The following is a 23245-nucleotide window of genomic DNA, read 5'->3' as shown; positions in this document are numbered from 1 at the left end:
ATTTTAGGAAATTTGCCTAAATTTTGCTAAATCTATCAAATTTTAGTGCTAAAACAAGTTTTTTCTCAATTTTTTGAGTTAAAAATCACGAAAAACCCATTAAAATCATCAAAAACCAATGACTCCGCCCCTTTTTGCAAGTGGCGCACGCAATTTTGCAACACCGCCGCACAGTTTTGCGGAAGACACTGCAAATCGAAGTGTCACGTCATCGCACATTTTTTCAGTTTTTCAACGTTATTTTCGATATTTTCAAACGAAAAACCACTTGATAAACTCAAAAAATCACTATTTTTACAGTAATTAATCGCTAAAAAATGGGCCGCGCGTCGTTTGAGTACGACGAAGTCGGCAACACATTTTACTATGTGCTCGTGGCATTCTACGCGATTATTCTGTTCCCGGCGACCTACCTATGCCTTCCAGGAGCCTCGAAACCAGGTAAAAATCGATTTTTTGGCTTAAAATTCATAATTTTTTCGTATTTTTTCGTATTTTTAGAACCAGAACACGTGATCAACGAACACGAGTGCCAATGCGACGGTTGTGACAAGAAAAGACGACAAAAAGCGGCGAATAAGCCGTGGCGACGGACTAAAAAGATTATTACCATCGTTGTAAGGCTTTAAAACTGAAAAATCCGGAAAAAATCCACTAAAAATCCCAAAAAATTGCAGGTTCTCGTTGTAGCGTGGGCAATTTTCGCGATAATTGTGAAAAAAACGACTGAAATCGAGCAAACTCACAAGGACTATGACCCGTATCAGATTTTGGGTCTGGATCAGGGCGCCGACGAGAAGGCCATCAAAAAGGCCTGGAGAGATATGTCAAAGGTGCTGGAAATTGGAATTTCGGCGATTTTTTACTGAGAAACCCCTATTTTCGACATTTTTCAGCTTGAAAATCGAAGAAAATCGAACTTTTTACTGTTTTTTACCTCGAAAAATGCAGTTTCCAAGTATTTTAGATGAAAAAATTGTTTTAATTTTTGGTTGAGGCTCGCGAATTTTGTAGTTTGTAGTGTTAGCCTCAACCAATTTTTGTGCGAAATCTCCGTAAAATATGGATTTTTTCGTGGAAAATGCCTCGAAAATCGAAATATTTTTGCAAAAACCTGATTTTCAAACACTTTCTCGCCAATAAATCTAATATTTAGGCTATTTTTACTGGAGAAACCCAATTTTTTCATAATTTATTGCAATTTTTACTCTAAAACTAAATTTTTTGCAATTTTCGGTCGGTTTTGCGTCAAGATCTATATTTTTGGTTTTTTTTTCCGCTGAAAACCAATTTTTTCGCTAAAATTGTTGAAAATTTATTTTTTCCCACAGAAAAGCCTCAAAATCTTGAAATTTCACTCCATTAGATATTTTCTCGAAAAAAAAGCTTATTTTCGACCTTTTTCGGCTTGAAAATCGATTTTTTTGACTTTTTTTGCCTCCAAAATTGCAGTTTCCAGGAATTTTAGGCTAAAAATTTGCATTAATTTTTGGTGAGGCTGGAGATTTTTGTAGTTTGTAGTGTGAGCCTCAACCAATAATCATGCATTTTTGGTTGAGGCTAATCACTTTTTGTAGTTTGTAGCGTGAACCTCAACCAATTTTTGTGCGAAATCTCTGTAAAATAGGGAATTTTTTTGTGGAAAATACCATAAAAATCATAATTTTTCGCCCAGAAAACTGAAAATTTGGCTATTTTTACTGGAAAAGCCCACTGTTTCCCAAATTTTATTGCATTTTTTCACCCAAAAACTAAATTTTCGGGCACTTTTATTGAATTTCCGACAGTTTTTCTCGAGAAAACATGAATTTTGTCCTGTTTTCGCCTTAAAATTTCTGAAATTTCAGTAATTTTTGGTGAGGCTGATAGTTTTTGTAGTTTGTAGTGTGAGCCTCAACAAATTTTTGTGCGAAATCGCCGTAAAATAAGGAATTTTTTGTGGAAAGTACCATAAAAATCATAATTTTTCGCCAAAAAACTGAAAATTTGGCTATTTTTACTGGAAAAGCCCACTGTTTCCCAAATTTTATTGCAATTTTCACCCAAAAACTGAATTTTCGGGCACTTTTATTGAATTTCAGACAGTTTTTCTCGGGAAAACATGATTTTTGCCCTGTTTTCGCCTTAAAATTTCTGAAATTTCAGTTTTTTCCCCACAAAAATGCTCAAAAATCTGGAATTTTTACCCAATTTTTTGCAGATTCACCATCCGGATCGTGGAGGAGACGCTCAATTCTTCGATAAAATCGCCAAGGCTCACCAGGCTCTCACCGATAAAGAAGCTCGCGAAAACTGGGAAAAATACGGAAATCCAGACGGCCCAACTGCCACAACTTTCGGAATTGCTCTGCCCAAATGGCTTGTGAGCAAAGAATACGGACTCTGGGTGCTCGCTTTCTATGGGCTCATTTTTATGATCATTTTGCCCGTTTCTGTTGTGAGTTTGGCGCTGGAAATGGCGGAAATTGGAAATTTTCGCGAAAAATCGATTTTTCAGGGAATGTGGTGGTATAGCTCGATCAAATACAGCGCTGACAAGGTTCTTCTGGACACCACACGAATGTACTATTATTTCATCAATCGGACACCGAGAATGGAGATTGGAAGTGAGGAAAATCGATTTTTCCACAAATTTTCAGCCAGAAAATTGCTTTTTTGGCGATTTTTCACCCAGAAAGTCGGATTTTTGGCAATTTTTCATCCTGAAAATTGATTTTTAGGCAATTTTCCATACAATAATGGAATTTTGAAAGTTTTCGACGATTTTCCGCTAAGAAATTCGGATTTTTGCCAATTTTCATGCAGGAAACTTGAGTTTTGACTGGTTTTCACCCAGAAAATCAGATTTTTGGCAATTTTTTTGGGCAAAAAACTCAAATTTTGACGATTTTTACAAAAGTCCTGGTTTTCCACGAAAAAAAAATTCAAATTTATTACAAAAAAAAAACCACTAATTTCAACAGAAAATCGCAATTTTGTGCTGGAAAATCCAAATTTTCTGGAAATTTATTAATCTCAAAGCTAAAAATTCGGTTTTTCAGCATTTTTGCCAAGTTTTAAATACATTTTCACCCTGAAAATCAATTATTTTTAATTTTAGGAATGATCGCCGTGCTCTCTGGATCCTTCGAATTCAGCAAACAGTACAATAAGGAGATTCAGGAACGAGAAACTGATGATTATGAGGTTCCGAGGCTCATGAAACAGATTGCCGGTGTTAATGATAAGGGAAAAGAGCAACCGTTGAGCCAACCGTATGCACTGAAATCTCGTGTACTTTTACACGCGTATCTGTCGAGATTACCACTGGAATCGCAAAATGATGCGTTGGAGGAGGATCAGAGGTTGGAAATTGATGGAAACCCAGGAAAAAGCATAAAAATCGCACAATTTTGATGGAAAATTCATAAAAATCGATGAAAAATGACCCGAAAAGCGAAAAAAATCTGGAAAAATAATTTAAATTGCCAAAATTTCACTATTTTTGGCGATTTTGTGATAAAAATTGGTTGAGGCTTACATTACAAACTACACAGTTTGGGAGTCTCACCCAAATTTGGTTGAGGCTCACGCTACAAACTACAAATTGTCGTAGCCTCAACCAATTTTTTTCGGCGAAAAACGGTTTGAAATGTGTTAAAATTCATATTTTTCCACAAAAAAACATCCAGAAAATTTGTAAAATTTGATCTTTTTCGACGAAAACTGCTCAAATTTCGAAAAAAAGTGAGAAAAATTGGATTCTCAGACTACAAACTACAAGTTAGCGTAGCCTCAACCAAAATTACAAATTTTTGAATTAAAATTTTCATTTGTAATGCATTTTTTCTGAAAATAGCATTAAAATTGCCAACATTTCACTATTTTTCGCGAATATTCGATAAAAACCGCTTTAAAATACCGATTTTTAATTGAAAATCTCGAAATTTCCTCCAAAAATCGCCAAAAAAACCCATTTTTCAGCTACATAATCACCCGAATTCTGCGTTTCGTCGAAGAAATGGTGAATTGCTCGCAAAATCTGATGAACTACTCCCAACACACGAAGATTTCCATCGAAACGTTCGATAATCTTCTGAAATTGCAACCAATGTTCGTTCAGGCGCTTTGGCAAAAGAATAGCCCGTTGCTTCAGCTTCCACACATTACAGACTACAATTTACAGCATTTGAGAAAGGTTTGTGCCGGAAAATAAGCCATTTTGTCGAAAAAACCGTTAAAAATGAGCTATTTTTGATGAAAAATGCTCTAAAAATGAAAATTTTAAGTCAGAAATTTGTAGTTTGTAGTGTGAGCCTCAACCGAAACTCATTAATTTTTGGTGAGGCTACGCCAACTTGTAGTTTGTAGTCTGAATATTCAATTTTTCCCATGTTTTTTTTTCGGAAATTGTGCAGTTTTCGTCGAAAAATACGAATTTTTTCAAATTTTCTGTCTGTTGTTCGTCGAAAAATATCGATTTTTCAACGGTTCAAGCCGTTTTTCGCCGAAAAAATTGGTTGAGGCTACGACAATTTGTATTTTTGTAGTTTGTAGCCTCTAGCCTCAACCAACAATTTTTGTTATTTTTTAAACAAAATACGTCAAAAATACTAATTTTTCTGAGAATTTACTGGAAAATTTGTCTCTTTTTCTGTGAAATACGATAAAAATGTAAAATTTTGAGCAAAAGACCTTCAAACAAGTGGTTTTTCGGTGAAATTGAGCCATTTTTCCATTAAAAATTTCAGTTTTCGTCGAAAAAATCATTTTATAGCTCATTTTTAAACTAAATTATGCGTTTTGTAAAGAAAAAGTTCGATTTTCCGACAAAAAATCAGATTTTAGAGCGATGAAAATCTAAAATTCTTGAAAAATTACATTTTTTTGCAATAATATATTTTTTCAGCGCTTAAAATTTAAGTTTGTACTCTAAAAACGCTTTTTCAAAATCTAAAAATCATGAAAATTCCAATTTAATCACTGGAAATTCGGGGAATTTTTAATTTTTAGAGGAAAAAAATGAAAAAACCCCGATTTTCTTAACAAATTTTCACTAATTTCCACTAATTTCAGAAGCGTGTATTCTCGTGCCATGACCTAGCTGTAATGGATGCAGAAACCCGTCGTTCCGTCCTTCGATCCCTATCAAATGAGGAATATCGTGACGTAATGGTCGTTTTATCAATGATGCCACGTCTACAAATCGAGACGAAGACAGTTGTAGAAGGAGAAGATGATAAGCATGAACTGACGGCTGGATGTGTAGTTACACTGAAAGTTACGATGAGAAGAAGCCGATTAATTGATCCACAAGAAGCAGGGCTCGCTGATCAGTACAAAAAGTATGCGGAAGATGGTGGAGATGATGAGTTGGAAGCATCGGAAGCTCCAGAAGAAGCTGCTGCTACTGTTGAGGAGGAAGAAGTGAAGAAACGGAAGCCGTGGGAGAAGAATAAGCCGAAACAGAAGAAAAAGAAGGCTCAAGGTCAGGGCCAGAAGAAGTTTGTGAAGAAGAACGCCCCGGCTTCACCTGACACGGAGAAGGCTTTGAAGGAGGAGGCTAAGGTGCTGAGAGAGGAGATTTGGACGATTTTTGCGAAAAAAATCTCTTGAAAACTTGATTTTTAATAATTATCCCTGAAAAATTGCAACTTCTGCAATTTTTTTGCTCGAAAACTGAAGCTTTGACAATTTTCCAGCGAAAATATACATAAATTTGTAGATTGGAGATTGGAAGTGAGGAAAATCGATTTTCCCACAAATTTTCATCGTGAAAATCGGATTTTTGGCGATTTTTTACCCGTAAAATCGAATTTTGGCCTATTTTCTGTTGAGAAAACTGGATTATTGATAATTATCCCTGAAAAATTGCAATTTCTGCTTTTTTTTTTCCTTGAAAATTGAGTTTTTGACAATTTTCCAGCGAAAATGTAGAGAGTTTTAGAAATTCGTGTTTTTTCAGACAGAACGCTGGAATTTTGATAATTTTAACAAGGAAAATTGAATTCTAGCCGATTTTCACCCTGAAAATTGGATTTTTGGCGATTTTTGTAATAAAAAATCCTGGCTTTACAAAATTATTACAAAAAAATCCACTAATTTTAACTAAAAATCACAATTTTGTTCTGAAAAATCCAACATTTCTGGAAATTTTGAACTGAAAAAGCAAAATTCACACTAAAAACTATATTTTTGAGCAATTTTTCTAGAACATTTTGAGAAAAGTAGCAGTTTTTTTGTTAAAAAATTGCCAAAATGAGCTACTCCCAGTGAAAATGCTTGAAAAAATCGAATTTTCGATAAAATTCAGCCAAAGTTTGCATTTTTTCTCACAGAAAATCATTAAAAACTCTAGAAAATCGCCGGAAAATGCTGAATTTCAGTTTTCCATGGGAAATTTGTATTAAAAAATAGTTTTTTTTACTGAGGCTTAATTGTTCTTGACACGGAAAATGTCGATTTTCGACTAATTTAAGTTAAAAATCCGATTTTTTCCAGGAAATTTGAGGAAAAATTGCAAATTTTAGCGTTGAAAAACCTATAAATTTGAAAGATTTTATCCAAAAATTGGCATTTTCTAGTTGAAAAATCGATTTTAAACCCCCTAAATCTCGGTGAGGCTTACTGCACTACAAACTACAAAACCGGTTTAGCCTCAACCAGTTCGGGTGAGGCTAATAAAGCGTTTTGTAGTTTGTAGTCTGAGCCTCACGGTAGAAAATCGGGAATTTCGATATTTTTAACTCAATTTCCAGGAAGAAGACGATGATGACGAAAAAAATTCGAAGGCTTCAGATTCTGAAGATGAAGAATCGGGAGCTTCTGATTCGGAGAAGGACGGAGCCGCCGCCGCCGGAGGAGATCAAAAAGATGATCAAACCGATTCGGAATGGGAAGATGACGTGGCAAATAGCAAAAAATCGATATTCGAGACGAAAAACACACAAACTCACACTGTTCATGCTCCGTTCTTCCCGACTGAGAAATTCGAATGGTGGTGGATAACGGTAGCATATGTGGATAAAAAGGAGAAGTCTCGGCAGTTGCTGACGTTCCCACAACTCGTTAAAACACTGATTGATGAGCAAACGGTACGAATTCGAAGGATTTTGAGTTGAAAATCTGGTTTTTTGGAGGATTTTGATCCGGAAAATGTTGATTTTTGACGAATTTGAGTTAAAATTCGTCATTTTCCAGTCGAAAAATCGATTTTTTACCCCTAAATCTCGGTGAGGCTTACCAAACAAACTACAAAATCGGTTTAGCCTCAACCAAATTTGGTTGAGGCTAATGAGAGTTGTAGTTTGTAGTCTGAGCCTCAACCAATATTTCTAATGCTTTTTCGGTTGAAAATCGGGATTTTCTGAAGGACTTTGACACGGAAAATGTCGATTTTTGAGTATTTTTCTTGGAAATTTGAAAATTTGGAAATTTGAAGGAAAATTCGAATTTTAGCGTTGAAAACCTATAAATTTGAAGGATTTTATCCTAAAATCAGCATTTTCTAGTTGAAAAATCGATTTAAAACCCACTAAATCTCGGTGAGGCTTACACTACAAACTACAAAATCGGTTTAGCCTCAACCAATTTGGGTGAGGCTAATGGGAGTTGTAGTTTGTAGTCTGAGCCTCAACCAATATTTCTAATGCTTTTTCGGTTGAAAATCGGGATTTTCTGAAGGACTTTGACACGGAAAATGTCGATTTTTGAGTATTTTTCTTGGAAATTTGAAGGAAAATTCGAATTTTAGCGTTGAAAACCTATAAATTTGAAGGATTTTATCCTAAAATCAGCATTTTCTAGTTGAAAAATCGATTTAAAACCCACTAAATCTCGGTGAGGCTTACACTACAAACTACAAAATCGGTTTAGCCTCAACCAATTTGGGTGAGGCTAATGGGAGTTGTAGTTTGTAGTCTGAGCCTCAACCAATATTTCTAATGCTTTTTCGGTTAAAAATCGGGATTTTCTGAAATTTTTATGGATTTTTTTTAGAAAAAAAATGCTAAAAACGATCAATTTTTCTAAACAATTTGTTGTTTCCTTCCTTAATTACAGATAAAAAAGAAAAAAATTGTATTTTTCGTTAGGTAAGGCTCAGGCTACAAACTACAGAATCTGCCTCAACCACAATTTTTTCCTACGTTTTTGACGATTTTTTTGGCAAAACTATGCCAAAATTTGAAGTTTTCGCCCCAAAAAATGGCATATTTTTGCACTAAAAACTCCATTTCCCACTAAATTCCTATTGATTTCTTTCAGATTGACATTCGATTCGCGGCTCCACCACACAAAGGAATCTACACGTACAATTTGTCGGTCAAATCGGATTCCTATATGGATGCGGAGTATAGTGTTGATTTTAAGGTGATTTTTGATTGAAAATGACGGATTTTAATGCGAAAAATTGTAAAAAATTATATTTTCAGGCGAATTTCTCCTCAAAAAATCCATTTTCGACACAAAAAGCAGCAAATTTCTCAACAATAAATTCAAAATTATTGCAGATCGACGTGAAAGAGGCGAAATTCGTCGAAATCAAGCACGACGACTACGTGGATGAGGACGATGAAGCCGTCGAAGTGTCGTCGGACGATGATTATACAGAAGACGATGACTCGGATGAAGAGTAGCGAAATGCTCCAACAATTGCTCTCCAAATTATTCGTTAATTTATTTTTCAATTTTTCTTCAGTGGCCCCCCATTGTTCTCCCGCACTTTTCTCCAAAAAAATTTCAATCAATTTCTCTACTGGGTTTTCTGTTCTTCTAAAAGTAATTAAATTAAATATTTTATTTAAAAAAATTTGTATGTTTTCGTGTTCCCTATGCATTATTATTTCTATTCCCTTCCCACCAATCACATCACTTTTGAAAATGTTTCCTCTACATAGTTACATGAAATTTAGACCCTTTTTTCTATGCTTCAATTAAAAAGAATTTCAGAGACAGGAGCCCGAGATTTTTTAAATTCATATCATAAATATTATATACCACTAAAAAAAGGAGAAAGAGAGAGAGAAGACGACAAGAATTGATGTGAATTCCACGTGGAAAAGAGAAAAGGCGCTCCAGCGCTATATCACAAGGAAACAGGGGCGAGCGAGTAGAAAAGGAAACTTGTACACTAGGGGGGAAGGACGGGGGAAAACATAAAATATTTAAATTATGGGAATCAAACAAACAAAGAAGAAAACATCAATAAATTATCGATTAATTACTGCTGATACGGCGACTGGCGGTATCCCGTGGCAGATGGTCCTCGTGCGAATGGATTTCCTCCCGGGGCTCCGGCGGCTCCCGGTGGCGGTGCTCCGACTGGTGGGAATCCGGTTGGCGGTGGTCCGTAGGCTCCTGGGCCTCCTGGAGGTGGTGGTCCGAATCCTCCTGGGCCTCCTTGTGGTGGTCCGTACGATCCTGGGGCTCCTGGGCCTCCTGGCGGTGGTGGACCGTAGCCTCCTGGGCCTCCCGGCCCCTGTGGTGCTCCGAAGGCGGATGGTGGTGGAGCAAAAGCGCCCGGTGGTCCCGATTGTGGTGGAGGGGCAAAGTTTCCTGGAGCACTTGATACTGGCGGCGGTGGCCCTCCGAACGATTGTGGTGATGGAGCATGGAATTGCTGGGGTGGTGGAGCTCCGAAGGATCCTTGTGGTGGTCCTCCCTGTGGTGGCCCTTGTGGCGGTGCTCCAAATCCTTGCTGGGGAGCTCCCTGCGGTGGTGGGGCTCCGAATTGCTGCTGCTGCTGCTGTGGTGGAGCATATCCTCCATACTCTGATGGTGGTCCAGACGGTGGTGGCCCGCCAAACTGCTGCGGTGGAGCAAATCCTTGCTGCTGCACTGGAGTCGACGAGATCGAAGAGTGCGACGCCATCGGTGGTGGTGGAGCCTGGAATTGTTGCTGCTGCTGCTGTGGAGGCGGTGGAGCAAACTCCTGAACTGGTGGGCTCGCCGCATTCGACGTTGGGAACGACGGGATCGTCGCGTTCGGTGGCGGAATCGCTCCGAATTGCTCAATTGGTGGCGGTGGCTGGGAGCTGAAGCTAGTGTTCAGATCATCGGGAATTTGCTGATGTGGTGGTGGAGCATAGTGATTCTCCAACGGAATCTCCTCCTCAACGTGCGCCGGGCGATGATTGAATTGCTCGTGAACCGACGGTTGGATCGTCGCCGGGAGCTCGGCCTTCTCGGAAGGCACTGGCGATGGTGGAGCCGCTTCGAAGCTCTTTTGGAACACAATATTGTCGTGGTGAGATTGTTTTGGAGCCGAGAGATTCGCCACCGATGTGTTCGATTGTTCGGCGATCTGGGCAACGTCGAGAGCACTGAGAGCGCCAAGAAGCTTTCCAACATCAAGCTGAAAGAAAAATTGAATTAAAATTCGTTTTTCGCTAGCTGTAGTACTAGAAATTCCAATTTTTAGCCATTTTGTGTTAAAAATATTGAAAAAAAAAACCGATTATTTGGATAATTTTGTTTAAAAATCAATGAAAACGCTGAAATTTCTCCAATTTTTCAGTGAAAAACCAAAGATTTTGTGAATTTTAAAAACAAAATTGGTTGAGGCTCACACTATAAACAAAAAAAAGCTGCATAGCCTCACTCAAGCTTTAGCTAATTTGGTTGAGGCTAAAGCTACAAACTACAAAATCACCATAGCCTCACTCAAGCTTTAGCTAATTTGGTTGAGGCTAAAGCTACAAACTACAAAATCACCATAGCCTCACTCAAGCTTTAGCTAATTTGGTTGAGGCTAAAGCTACAAACTACAAAATCACCATAGCCTCACTCAAGCTTTGGCTAGTTTGGTTGAGGCTCACACTACAAACTACACTTGTTTCTTAGCCTCAACCAACATTTTTCAGTGTTTTTCCGGATTTTTTTTTGTCTAAAAAGCTCAAAAATGCAGCATTTTCGATGAAAATTCTGCAACATTTTGCATTTTCCCGCTCAAAATTGCGCTTTTCAGCTCAAAAATCGTTTTTTTTCGCTCAAAATCCTCCTTACCTTAATCTGCTCGACTTGCTTCTGCACATCGTGCACAGCCTCACGAGCTCTCGAGTCGACAACGACGGTCACGTCGAGCGTGGCTCCAGACGTGTGAAGAGCCAGCAGGAGGTCGCTATCCTCGGCGAGTGTCACCAAATCGCCTTCTAAAATTGACAAAAATTGAATTAAAATCGCAATTTTCAGTGCAATTCCTACCTTCATCCTTGTACTTCAACACGAAATTCGCGTCGGATGGGAGAGCCAAAAGCCGCTGCACATTGAGCACGAGATCGATGAGTGTCAAGTCGTTGGCGTGGTGAAGTGACGTCTTGCGGACGACGTCGGCGTGACGAGCCTTCAGAATTGTGCTCGTGATGGCTCCGTTTGAATGCACCATCTGGAAAAAACGGGGGTTTTTTAAAGGGAAAATTGGGTTTTGCGGGAGAAAAAGAAAGAAAAAAGCAAAAAAAAACCGGCGAAAATCAACTAGAAATCAAGAATTAAACACAGAATCCGAATTTTGGTGAGGCTCAGGCTACAAACTACGAAATTGGCTCAGCCTCACCCAAGTTTATCCGGAGCTCATATTTTTACGAAAATTTTGGATTTTCATGTGTTTTGACAGGAAAATTCGACTTTTTAGTTGAAATTCGACCTAAACGAGATCAAAGTTTCAAAATTAGAGCGGGAGTAGGCCAAAAATATGGTTTCATCGATTTTTAGGCGATTTTCCTATCGAAAATCTAAATTTTCGGCTCTAAAACCCACTTGAAACGCTATTTTCTAAGATTTTAAAGCAAGAAACCGGCAGAAATCAAGAAATAAAATAGTTCCACGTGTAATATAATAAAGCAATTCCATCGGAATCTCTAGATTTTCGCGGGTTTTCGGTATAAAAATCGGGATATGGCACATAAAATAAGTAAAGATCACGAAAATAGATCAAAATCTTCAAGATAATATTGAAAAAATTGCGAAACTAGGTCTAAAAAAATTCCACACGGATTTTCATCGTTTTTTGCCGGTTTTCTGGGGTTTTTTTATGGTGAAAATATCGATTTTAACCTCTAATACTCACTTTTCTTGCTATTTTTATGGATTTTCTGCAAGAAAACCAAGGAAAAATGGGAAAATAACGGGAAGAAAAACGATCCAAATCCGCGATATAAAATTCCACGTTCGGTAAAAGTGCGCCGCAGTTGCAACACGCGTGCCAGGATTGCAAATAGGGTACGCCCCCCGGCTAGACTCCGCCTTTTCAGTTATTCTTTTCGCGATTTTTTGAATTTCAATAGTTATCGTGTGGATTTTTCGCGTTTTCTGAAAAAATATGATAAAATCCTCTAATTTCAGCTCAAAAATGTCGAATTCTGACGATGAAATACAGGAAATTGAGGCTAAACGACAGAAAAGTAAGGCTTTGCAGCTGGAAATTCAAAATATTTGAATTTTAAATCAAATAAAATATATTTCAGTGTCCCAAGAAGATTCCGAGGTCGAAATCGAGATTCTAGATGAGCCGGAGCAAGGAAAACTGAAAAATTCGTCGAGTAAACCCGAAAAATCAATAAATTAAGGCGAAAATCCGCGATTTTTCAGTGAGCGACGAGCAAAAACTGCATGAATTTGCAATAATCACGGCCACAGATGAGGCTTTTGCGCAGTCGATTTTACAGGATGTAGACTGGGATTTGAAGAAGGCTCTGGACGTTTTTTACGGGAGTGAGGCGTTCGCAGAGGCCAGAAGTGCGGCCGTAATGGGCGCTTCATCGTCTATGGCGAGCTCTGGAGCTGCGGTGATGACGGCAGAGGATTTGAAGGTTAATAGAAGAATATTTGGAGCAAAATCAAGCCAAACCACCTAAAAACATCGATTTTCGAGTTAAAAAACCTCAAAAATGCTGCAATTTCCGTAAAATTTCAGTGATTTTTCACAGAAATCATTGAAAATTTGAAAAAAATCACTTTTTCAACCGGAATTCCGAAAAAAAAAATTGGTTGAGGCTCAGGCTACAAACTACAAAATCGGCCGAGCCTCACCAAAAATTTCCAAAGCGAAATCTGGCGAAAATACTTGAAATTTTCCTCATTTTTTATCAAAAAAACTAAAATTTCCATAAATTTTCATAGATTTCCTTCAAAAATCAGTAGAAAAACTAAAAAAAAATCACGCTTTCAACCGGAATTCCGAAAAAAAATTGGTTGAGGCTAAGACTACAAACTACAAAATCGGTATAGCCTCACCAAACATTTCCGAAGCATAATACTCGAAATTTCCCTCATTTTTCTTCAAAAAAGCTCAAATTTCCATAAAATTTCATGAATTTCCTTCGAAAATCTTTAGAAAAACTGAAAAAAATCACGCTTTTAACCTGAATTCCGAAAAAAAAATTGGTTGAGGCTAAGACTACAAACTACAAACTCGGCTTAGCCTCACCAAAAAAAAATTCACTTTTTTCGCGATTTTTCCAACAAATTTCAAATTTTTTCAGGGATTCGAAGTCAGCGTAATGTCGTGGAACATTGATGGGCTCGACGGGAGAAGCTTGCTCACAAGAATGAAAGCAGTGGCTCATATTGTCAAAAAGTGAGCAAAATCGGCGATTTTTCACGGAATTTTCAAATTTTTAGTTGATTTTGATGCAAAATCAGCAAAAAAATCACTAAAAACCGTCAAAAATCTTCAAAAATCAACCTGAAACGCCAAAAAAAAATTTCAGCGTCAATCCGGACATCCTATTCCTCCAAGAAGTCGTCGACCGTGATTTGGCGCCGATTGATAAGCTTCAATCGCTGTATAAAATCTATTATTCGAACAAAGGCTGCCAATATTATACGGCGATTCTTGTGTCGAAAATGTTCGACGTCGAGAAGCATGACGTCATTCATTTTCAGAATTCTGGAATGTACAGAACTTTGCAGATTTTGGAGGGATCTATTGGCGGTTTGAAGGTTAATTTTTCAGAAAATAGACGAAATTTTAAGAAAAAATCCCGGAAAACCGCTAAAAATGAGTGAAAATGATGGTTGAGGCTACCCAAATTTGTAATTTGTAGCCTGAGCCTCAATCAATTTTTATCGCAATAATCGAATTTTTCAGTTTTTTACTGAAAAAAAAGATTTTTTGAAAAATTCTCGCATTTTAATCCATTTTTTCAAAACAAAATATAAAAATTCCCGTAAAAATCAATCAATTTCCGCAAAAAATACCTTAAAATCGAGCAAAATGTATATTGGTTGAGGCTAACCACATTTGTAGTTTGTAGTGTAGGCCTCAACCAATTTTTCCCCTCAAATGTTTTCCCTCTTGTTTTTCTTGCAAAAAACTTCAAATTTTTACAGAAAATGGGATTTTCCACTGAAAAAATCTAGATTTTCAGGTTTTAAAATCAATTTTCGGTCAAATTTTACGGAAAATCCCTATGTCTTCCTGAAAATCTCTTTTTTGTTGTAAGATTTTCGAGATATAATTGATTTTTTTCAATCAGAATTCTGCAATTTCTAGCTGAAAATCACAGTATGTAGTGTGAGTTCGAAAAAAATTCGTTGAAACTTTGGTGAGGCTAACCAAATGTGTAGTTTGTAGCCTGAGCTTCAATCAATTTTATTTGTAATTTTTTTGAATTTTTCAATGATTTTTGTCGGAAATACATGAAATGTTATGGAAATTTGAGCTTTTTTGAGAAAAAATGTGGGAAATTTCGAGTATTTTCACCAGATTTCGCTCCGGAAATGTTTGGTGAGGCTAAGCCGATTTTGTAGTTTGTAGCCTGAGCCTCAACCAATTTTTTTTTCGGAATTCTGGTTAAAACCCTGATTCTTTCAGTTTTTCTTCTGATTTTTGAGGGAAATCCCTAGAATTTTGAAAATTTGGAGCTTTTTTTGAAGAAAAATGAGGGAAATTTCGAGTATTTTCATCAGATTTCGCTTCGGAAATGTTTGGTGAGGCTAAGCCGAGTTTGTAGTTTGTAACCTGAGCCACAACCACTTTCCCGAAAAAAAACTGAAGAATTTCCTCGTTTTAATTGATTTTTTTGAAAGAAAACTGAACATTTCTATTAAAATCATTCGCTTTTCGGCAAATTTAACAAATTTTTGTAGTTTGTAGCCTGAGCCTCAACCAATTTTCTCGTTTTTTGCAGGTATTCCTACTTAACACCCATCTCGAATCAACACGTGAGCACCGCCCGCAACGTTGTGCTCAATTCGGCTTCTGCATGGACAAAGTCCGTGAAATCATCGCTCAAAACCCGGGCGCCCTCGTCTTTTTCGGCGGCGATTTGAACTTACGAGACGAGGAGGTCAGCCGTGTGCCTGACGGTGTTAAGGATGCCTGGGAGGCTGCCGGCAGTGATAATAAGACAAAATTCACGTGGGACACCTTCAAAAATGACAATAAACAGGGATTCCATGGCGCTAAGATGAGGTAAAAGCGAAGAGACAAATAAAAAAGAAATAAAAAATATTTTGCCACACCGGGGGCTCGAACCCCGGTCGTGTGATTGGTAGACGGCGAAAAGCGCACTGAGCCATTCGATCATTTTTTAAAAAATAAACAAAAATCGATTTTTTTCAATTTTTTAAAAAATCTAAAAAGCTTCAAATTTTCAGATTCGACCGCCTATACTGGTCTGGACCACTGGACAAAGTCAAATTCACACTTGAAGGCCGCCAACGCATCCGTTCCTGTTTGTGCTTCCCATCTGATCATTGGGCTATCAATGCCACGTTTTTTGCCTGAAATAAGCCTTAAATAAGCCTTAAATCATCATTTTTTACCCATTTTCACTTGTTTTTCGACCGGTTTTCACTATTTTTACCCAGGAATTACCTCCCAGTTGTCACCGGGTTTTAATCTTTTTTTTTCATCTAAGCTCCCTTTTTTTTGAAAACTCGTTGTTTTTATTGATCTTCGATTTTCGATACTGATTGTAAATAAATCCACTTTTTTTTTTCTTTTAAAACTATAGAAAATCGCTCATTTTTTGGAAAAAAAAATTGGCGCCTAAAAAAATTAGAAAATTGAAATTTTGGGATAAAAAAATATTTTATTTTTTAAATTTCGAGCTTTAAAATAACAAATTTCATCTCAAAACCACTACAAATAGAAAATAAAAATTTTTGCCACATTGCGGACTCGAACCCCGGTCTTGTGATTGGTAGCCGGCGAAAATCCCACTGCGCCATTCGGACACTTTTTTTTTCGAAAAGCTTAAAACTCGATTTTTCTGATTTATAAGCCTCTAGATGATTGTTATTATCTTAAACTATAGGAAAAATCGTTTTTAGAAGAAAATAACTAGAAAATTGATAATTTCGACTCAAAACCCAACTTTCAAAAACTTTTTGTTCTAAATTTCTAGGTTTTGAGGTTTTAAATTGCTAAAAATCACATCAAATTGGCAAAAAATTGAAAATATTCGCCACGCCGCGGACTCGAACCCCGGTCTCTTGATTGGTAGCCGGCGGAAATCCCACTGCGCCATTCGGACAATTTTTTTAAAATTGCTCAGAAAATTTTGTTATGTTAGGCCTCTAGGGGTGTTGTTTAGCCACAGAAAAAATAAATATATCGGTTTGGAAATTTTTAGAAGCAAAAAAAACTAGAAAATTGATAAATTCGACTTTTTAAAAACTTTTCCTTCTAAATTTCTAGATTTTTCCGTTTTAAATTGCTCAAAATTACCTAAAACTCACAAAACATGCAAAATAAAAAATAGTTGTCACAGCGCGGACTCGAACCCCGGTCTCGTGATTGGTAGCCGGCGGAAATCCCACTGCGCCATTCGGGCATTTTTTTGGAAAATGTTTAGAAAAAAAAAATTCTATTTTTTTTTTAAATTTTAGTTTCTTCAGATGATTTCGTGTCTTTTTAAAACTAATTTGGCCTGAAAAAAAATTTTAAATTTAGAGTTTTCCGGAGGTAAGGCTGCCAAAGGACTGGGGGGTCGATGCACCATAATTTTTTTTTCTTTAGAGAATCGATATTTCCCCCCCACCTGTCCGTCTTATTAGAGACTACGCAGAGAAGACAAGAACACTCCCTGACAACCAAATTGGCCTGCAAAGGGGTCACCATATCTCCAATATTTCCTCCCGCCAATGCCTGCTCTACCTTTTCCAATATTATCACTTCCTCCGAAATCCCGCCGAATAGCCCTAAAATGTATGGATACTTTGGATTTGTAAGTCTTTAAATTCTTAATTTATAGATTTTAGGCTATTAGGGCCCGAAACTGTTTAAAATTTGAATTTCCCGGCAAAAATCGATGGTAAAAAAATTTACAACACGTTTTGCTCACTGTCTCTAAGGCTTAGGCTTAGGCTTAGGAAGAAGCTTAGGCTTAGGCTTAGGAAGAAGTTTTGGCTTAGGCTTACACTTAGGTCCAGGCTTAGGCTTAGGCTTAGGCTTACGCAAAGGCATTGGCTTAGGCTTAGGCTCATGCTTAGGCTCAGGCTTAGGCTTAGGCTAAGGGTTTAGACTGAGACCTAGGCTTGGCGTCAGTGGGGGAGCGTTAGCTTAGGCTTACGCAAAAGGTTAGGCTTAGGCTTACGCAAAGGCATTGGCTTAGGCTTAGGCTCATGCTTAGGCTCAGGCTTAGGCTTAGGCTAAGGGTTTAGACTGAGACCTAGGCTTGGCGTCAGTGGGGGAGCGTTAGCTTAGGCTTACGCAAAAGGTTAGGCTTAGGCTTACGCAAAGGCATTGGCTTAGGCTTAGGCTCATGCTTAGGCTCAGGCTTAGGCTTAGGCTAAGGGTTTAGACTGAGACCTAGGCTTGGCGTCAGTGGGGGAGCGTTAGCTTAGGCTTACGCAAAAGGTTAGGCTTAGGCTTACGCAAAGGCATTGGCTTAGGCTTAGGCTCATGCTTAGGCTCAGGCTTAGGCTTAGGCTAAGGGTTTAGACTGAGACCTAGGCTTGGCGTCAGTGGGGGAGCGTTAGCTCCCCCACTGACGCTATTTAGGGTTAGGATTACAGCGTTTTTTTCATTTTTCAAAGGGTTCCCGTTGGCCGATCAAAGCGATTTTACACAGAGGCGTATAGACCACCAAGAAGCTTCCGTGTAAAATTTCAAATTGATTCCATCAAAACTCGCCGAGTTATGGAGCTTAAGGTGTTTTCAAAATGACCCTCAACTATTTTTTAAAATTTGAAAGTTTGGCGTTTTGTCAGTTTTCTCCCTAAGCTCACGAAAATTTAATGACAGCACTACCGTAGCGAAATAAGTTTTCTTGTGAATTTTGAGCCAATTTCGATGTACAGGAGCCGAGATATTAAGCTTCAAAATATAAAAAAAGTTCGAGTCCGGGTGCGGGCGTCTAAATTTTTTTATGTGCTGTTTTTTGTTCACTTTGAAAACGCGCGTGTAACTTGACGGTGGGTGGATGGATTTTGATGCGGTTTTTTGCTGTCTCTTCAAGAAGCTTGCCCCACCTTTGTATGCTTTATTTCAGAAAGATTGGAGCTCTTTGAGCCGAGATATGAAGAGTATTTTCAAGTATCCTCCAAAAATCACGTTTTTTTTCTCATTTTTCGCCTCTTTTTTTTGCAGGAAAATTCGAGTTTTTGCGATTTTTACGAGATTTTTTAGCAGTTTATAGTACTCGACGAGATGCGTCGAAAAACATACAAATCATCCAGATCCATCAGCTATGAGCTCTTTTAGAGAGCTCCAAAGTCAAATTCGCAATTCGGTGTGTTTTTTTCGTGTTTTTTCGCAAACCACCGCTTCGTGCGCTGTTGTCTTTGAGAAATCTTTGGTTCCAAGGTGAAATTATTGTATAAAAAAATCGTAGGTACATTTTAAAGTAAAAATTATTCCGAAAAAGTGATTTTTTTCATTTTGAAAATCGAGGCAGAAAAAAAATTTTTGATTTTTTTTCCAAAAACTTTTTTTTTCCCTTCTCGTAGGATGGCGGTCGTTTGAGATATTTTGATTTTGAGGAAAAAAAATGAAATTAAAAATATTTCTAAAGCGATACAGCAAAAAAATTTTGAAAATTGAGTGAAAACGCACTGAGATAATCGACCTTGAAGCAAGTTACTGCCGTTTTTGCGTTGTTAATTTTTCAACTTTGAGCGTTTATTACTCACTCAATCTGAGATCAATTTCAATTTTGTTTTTTTATTTAGATTTAAAATTTGACGCTAAATCCGAAAAACTAAGTTTCAAAAAAATTTTAGTGAAAATTTTTTTCAGCACCGCCAAAAAATCGAGTTTTTCAGCTCTGATTTTTTCGAATTTTTGCGATTTTTCACTCATTTTTTGATGAATCTTTGTTTTCTTTCCTGTGTTCCATGAACAATATTGATAGAAAATGGAATCTTTTAACAATTTGTGAACATTTGTTTTTGAAAAAATTTTGTGCCAGTTTGAAATTTTTCAAAAAATTAATTTTTTGCCTCTTGCCCAGAAAAAGTGGTTTGGTCTGGTGTTTCAAAACTAATATTTTTGAAATCCTTACACCTTTTTTCATATTCCCTCAAATTTTTGTAACCCAATTCTCACTTTGAAGGGAGATACAGGCGGGAGATACAGTTCGTTGAAGGGTTGGCTGCCAACACATCGCCACCCCACCCACAGAGAGACACACATTTACAACCCAATATATTCAAATATTACCTCCTGCTCTCAGTTTTCAAGATTTTATGATGATTTTTACTTCATCAGAAAGAACACATTCTCTTTCCTATTTGCAGGGATAGTGGAAGACAAAAACAAAAACAATATGAATTTAAAATCAGGGCTTCGCCCCGATTTTAATAAAATATATGAAACCCTCATAAAAAGTTACAAGAAGGTTTTTCCTTGCGCTTGGAGCGCAAAAGAAAAGAATAAGAGCTATTTAGACTTAGGGTGCCCAACTGGAATAAAATATTGGAAATCCTTATGACACACTTAAGCCTAAGGGCCCGAAAAAAAACTAGGATGCCCAACTGGAATAAAATATTGGAAATCCTTATGACACACCGGCGGTATGGCGCGGCTTAAGCCTAAATAGCCACTTTTATCAAAATACATTTGAGCGAGGCGGTTGTAAACTATTCGTTCTTTTAGCAAAAATAAAATTAAAAAAACTTTATTTAAACTTAAAAATAAATATCATATGTTATCACACCTTAGAATATCACGCCTTAATTTAGTAATCATTTTTAGTTCATAAATGTGAGAGAAAGAAAAATGGATTAATCATCGGAATTAAATATCATCAGAATGATTATACTCATCAAAGGTCCCACTTTACTGGAGGGTTAATTTGGTTGATATAAAATTCTTATCTCATGTAAAGAAAGGTTCGAATTCTGTACCTATGAATGCTGCCGATATTTGAATTTCTGTCTCATGGGAAGAAGGCCTTTCTTGTGGAAAGAACGGAGTTATAAAAAAATATACGCAGGTACAGAATTTGAACTTTTCTTCCCATGAGATAGGAATTTGTACATTGGCATTCTATAACTTCACTAAGAAAAAAATCTCCAAAGGTTGATCGCAAATATGTAGAGATTGCTCGCATCCCTTCAAATATTACAAAATTTCCAAATTTCTTAGAAATAATCTTCATTTAGATTACTGAAAAATATCCAGATTACTTTTGAGTTGCCTGAGAAGTTATTGTAAAACGCAAGGCGAGCTGTTGGTACAGAATTTGAACTTTTCTTCCCATGAGATAGGAATTTGAATAATGGCATTCAATAACTTTACTAAGAAAAAATATCCCCAAAGGTTGTTCGCTTCCCTCCAAATATTACGAAATCTCCAAGTTTCTCAGTAATGTATAGTTTTCATTTAGATTACTGAAAAATATACACAGATTACTTTTGAGTCTGAGAAGTTATTGTAAAACGCAAAGCGAGCTCAAATGTATTTTGATAAAAGTGGCTATTTAGGCTTAAGCCGCGCCATACCGCCGGTGTGTCATAAGGATTTCCAATATTTTATTCCAGTTGGGCATCCTAGTTTTTTTTCGGGCCCTTAGGCTTAAGTGTGTCATAAGGATTTCCAATATTTTATTCCAGTTGGGCACCCTAAGTCTAAATAGCTCTTATTCTTTTCTTTTACGCTCCAAGCGCAAGGAAAAACCAACTTTTTATGAGGTTAGGATTAGGCTTAGGCTTAGGCTTACGCATAGACTTAGGTTTAGGCTTAGGCTTAGGCTTAGGTGTAGGCTTGAGCTTAGGCCTAGGAATAGGCTTTGAAGTAGGCGTAGGCTTAGGCTTCATCTAAGAGTTCGGCTTAGATTTAGGCTAAAGATTAGGCTTAGGATGAGACTTAGGCCATAAGCTGGGGAGTTCGATAATTTAAAAAATTTTAAGGAGAAAGCTAAAAAAAAGCAAAAAAATTTTAGGCAAATCGTATCTTAGTATTTTTCGGAAGAAGTATCAGTTTTAATTTCCCAGCTTCAAAAATTTCAGAGATTCTTATGCTCTTACTTACAGTTTCCGGCTTAGACTTATGCCTATGCTAAGGCTTAGGCTAAGGTCCGACTGGGCAAGGGTAGAAAAATAACATAAAATTCCTCACAAATAATCGAAAATCCACAAAAAAAACCCAGTGAAAATGTTCAAAAGGTGAATTCAAAATAACTCAAGTGATCAAAACGTGTTGTCAATTTCCATGTTATCACGCGATGCCAGGCTTTCCCATTGCGGTTTGATCTACAAAAAATGCGCGGGAATTTCCCGCCCAAAAAATTATGACGTCAGCACGTTCTTAATCATGCAAAATCAGTTGAGAACTCTACCGCATTTTTTGTAGATCAAGCTGCATTGATACAGCCTGACACCATGTGATTGGCCCAAATTATCAGGCTGATAGGCTCCAATTTCCAGAATAAACATCTCATTCACCCATCCACTCGCAAAACGTCTTGCCATCGAACTAAGCGTCGGAATCGAAGTTGGCTCCCTAAGACTTTTAGTCCGTAACGGCTTTAAAGTCTTTTTCAGCTTCTACGCACCCCCTCACAATATTATAGCAGATATTTCATATCTATCTGCAGATGGTGAGACGTTCGATCTGATCAAGGACGAGGATGTGTTATGGATCAATTCGAAAATCAAGCTCAGAGATCTTCTGGTGGATCTTCTGGATGTTCTACACCTCAGGAAGCTCGGAGAAGTCAGTGTTCACACGAGTTGGGATTTGATTCTTGACGAGTTAAGGGGTATAGAGATTCATCAGCTAATCGTCGGAGAATCTATAACTCGCCAGTTCAAGCTTCTCAAGCTTCAAGCCGAGGAGCTCGAGTTGAACGTCCCCCTTACACAGGCTGATGTGATCTGTCACAATCTACACCGGATAGCTCTAAAGTCGCCCGGGAACATACAATGTGAAGATCTGATAGGGATGAACATGATGCATATCGAGGTTTTTATGATGTTTGATCACAGCTCCCTTACCCACCGGGAGATCAACCTGTTCCTTTTGCACTGGGTCAAAGGATCCAACCCTCGGATGCGGTACTACAGGTCTCCTCTCCAGGAGCCCCTGCAATTTGAAGAGCAATTCGTCGCGCAGATTCTCAAAGGGATCCCACACCGAGCAATCACGCCCGGTGAGCTGGAAAAGTTGAGAGTTCAATTTCGTGGTAAGACCTTTCAATTCAGAGGATATCATATTGAAAGGAACGAGGGTGATGCAAAGGCGATGATCTCAGTGGATCCGTGGAGTCCGATTGTGGAGGTTTTTGTTTGGTTTTGATATGAATAAAAATTGTGATATATTTTTTTTTTGTTTTCCAATCGATGCACCATGCTTTTCAGAATCAAGATGCACCATAATTTTGGTAAGTTTCTGAAGGGAATTTCTTGGCAGTCGACATGTGGGGGGCTGCTGACCTGTCTCCGGCAATACAGTCGCGACAGAACGATCGCTCCGCAAATTTTGCATGCGGCAAAGGAGCGTCAACGCAAGCCTGCGGCACGCTTTTTTCTCGCTTTTTTCGTGCGGTAATTTGCAGTTATTTTTATTTGTTTTCTGTTCGAAATTTCACGATTTCGCTCGATTTTGTTCGTTTTTTCGGATAAAAAAGAGTTCAACTATTTTTTAAATGAAAAATAATCAAGTTTTCACAGTTTTTACTCGAAAAAATGCTTCGTTTGTCTCTCTTTCTGTAAAATACGATGCAAAACGTTAAAAACTCGCCATTTCATTCTTGACATTCCTGAAAAACAAGATAATTGTTAAGAGAGAAAATGGGAAAATGAGAAGAGAAAGCGATTTTTTAACGGTTTGCATCGTATTTTAAAGAAAGAGAGACAAACAAAGCATTTTTTCAAGTAA

General features: G+C 37.6%; 4 protein-coding genes and 1 non-coding gene across 6 annotated transcripts; 3 read left to right on the top strand and 2 right to left on the bottom strand.

Annotated features, from left to right (window-relative positions):
- Positions 1 to 300: 300 nt before the first annotated feature.
- dnj-29 (J domain-containing protein) lies at positions 301 to 8894 on the top strand. Of its 2 annotated transcripts, NM_001383758.2 has the most exons (11): positions 301 to 441; positions 502 to 617; positions 678 to 833; positions 2201 to 2437; positions 2498 to 2606; positions 3101 to 3344; positions 3964 to 4177; positions 5056 to 5547; positions 6738 to 7073; positions 8245 to 8349; positions 8490 to 8894. In NM_001383758.2, the coding sequence occupies exons 1-11, from the start codon at positions 318 to 320 to the stop codon at positions 8613 to 8615; spliced, it is 2259 nt and encodes a 752-aa protein (NP_001369819.1). In that variant the 5' UTR covers positions 301 to 317; the 3' UTR covers positions 8616 to 8894. The 2 variants fall into 2 exon arrangements, with proteins under 2 accessions (NP_001369819.1, NP_493464.1); NM_061063.5 differs by lacking the exons at positions 6738 to 7073; positions 8245 to 8349; positions 8490 to 8894 and having other exon boundaries at positions 5056 to 5710.
- Positions 8895 to 8938: 44 nt separating this feature from the next.
- On the bottom strand, positions 8939 to 12087 carry tfg-1. Its single transcript, NM_061061.8, has 4 exons — positions 12044 to 12087; positions 11182 to 11362; positions 10984 to 11129; positions 8939 to 10333 (listed from the first exon to the last, which is right to left on the bottom strand). The coding sequence occupies exons 2-4, from the start codon at positions 11360 to 11362 to the stop codon at positions 9200 to 9202; spliced, it is 1461 nt and encodes a 486-aa protein (NP_493462.1). The 5' UTR covers positions 12044 to 12087; the 3' UTR covers positions 8939 to 9199.
- A 231-nt stretch (positions 12088 to 12318) lies between these two features.
- tdpt-1 (5'-tyrosyl-DNA phosphodiesterase) lies at positions 12319 to 15917 on the top strand. The gene is made up of 7 exons (NM_061060.4): positions 12319 to 12377; positions 12441 to 12515; positions 12565 to 12785; positions 13458 to 13552; positions 13686 to 13917; positions 15108 to 15391; positions 15577 to 15917. The coding sequence occupies exons 1-7, from the start codon at positions 12326 to 12328 to the stop codon at positions 15704 to 15706; spliced, it is 1089 nt and encodes a 362-aa protein (NP_493461.1). The 5' UTR covers positions 12319 to 12325; the 3' UTR covers positions 15707 to 15917.
- A 1143-nt stretch (positions 15918 to 17060) lies between these two features.
- Positions 17061 to 22679, top strand: fbxb-100 (F-box associated domain-containing protein). The gene is made up of 2 exons (NM_061059.6): positions 17061 to 17150; positions 21793 to 22679. Exons 1-2 carry the CDS (start codon positions 17068 to 17070, stop codon positions 22661 to 22663), a joined length of 954 nt encoding a protein of 317 aa, NP_493460.1. The 5' UTR covers positions 17061 to 17067; the 3' UTR covers positions 22664 to 22679.
- Y63D3A.12 lies at positions 21100 to 21238 on the bottom strand. The gene has a single exon (NR_050723.1). It is a non-coding gene; the product is annotated as an Unclassified non-coding RNA Y63D3A.12 (non-coding RNA).
- Positions 22680 to 23245: the final 566 nt, after the last annotated feature.

This window comes from Caenorhabditis elegans, chromosome I (assembly GCF_000002985.6).
Source record: "Caenorhabditis elegans chromosome I".
Lineage (NCBI taxonomy): Eukaryota > Metazoa > Nematoda > Chromadorea > Rhabditida > Rhabditidae > Caenorhabditis > Caenorhabditis elegans.
Note: the sequence above shows the minus strand (reverse complement) of the source record. Positions and strands in the feature narration are given on the sequence as shown.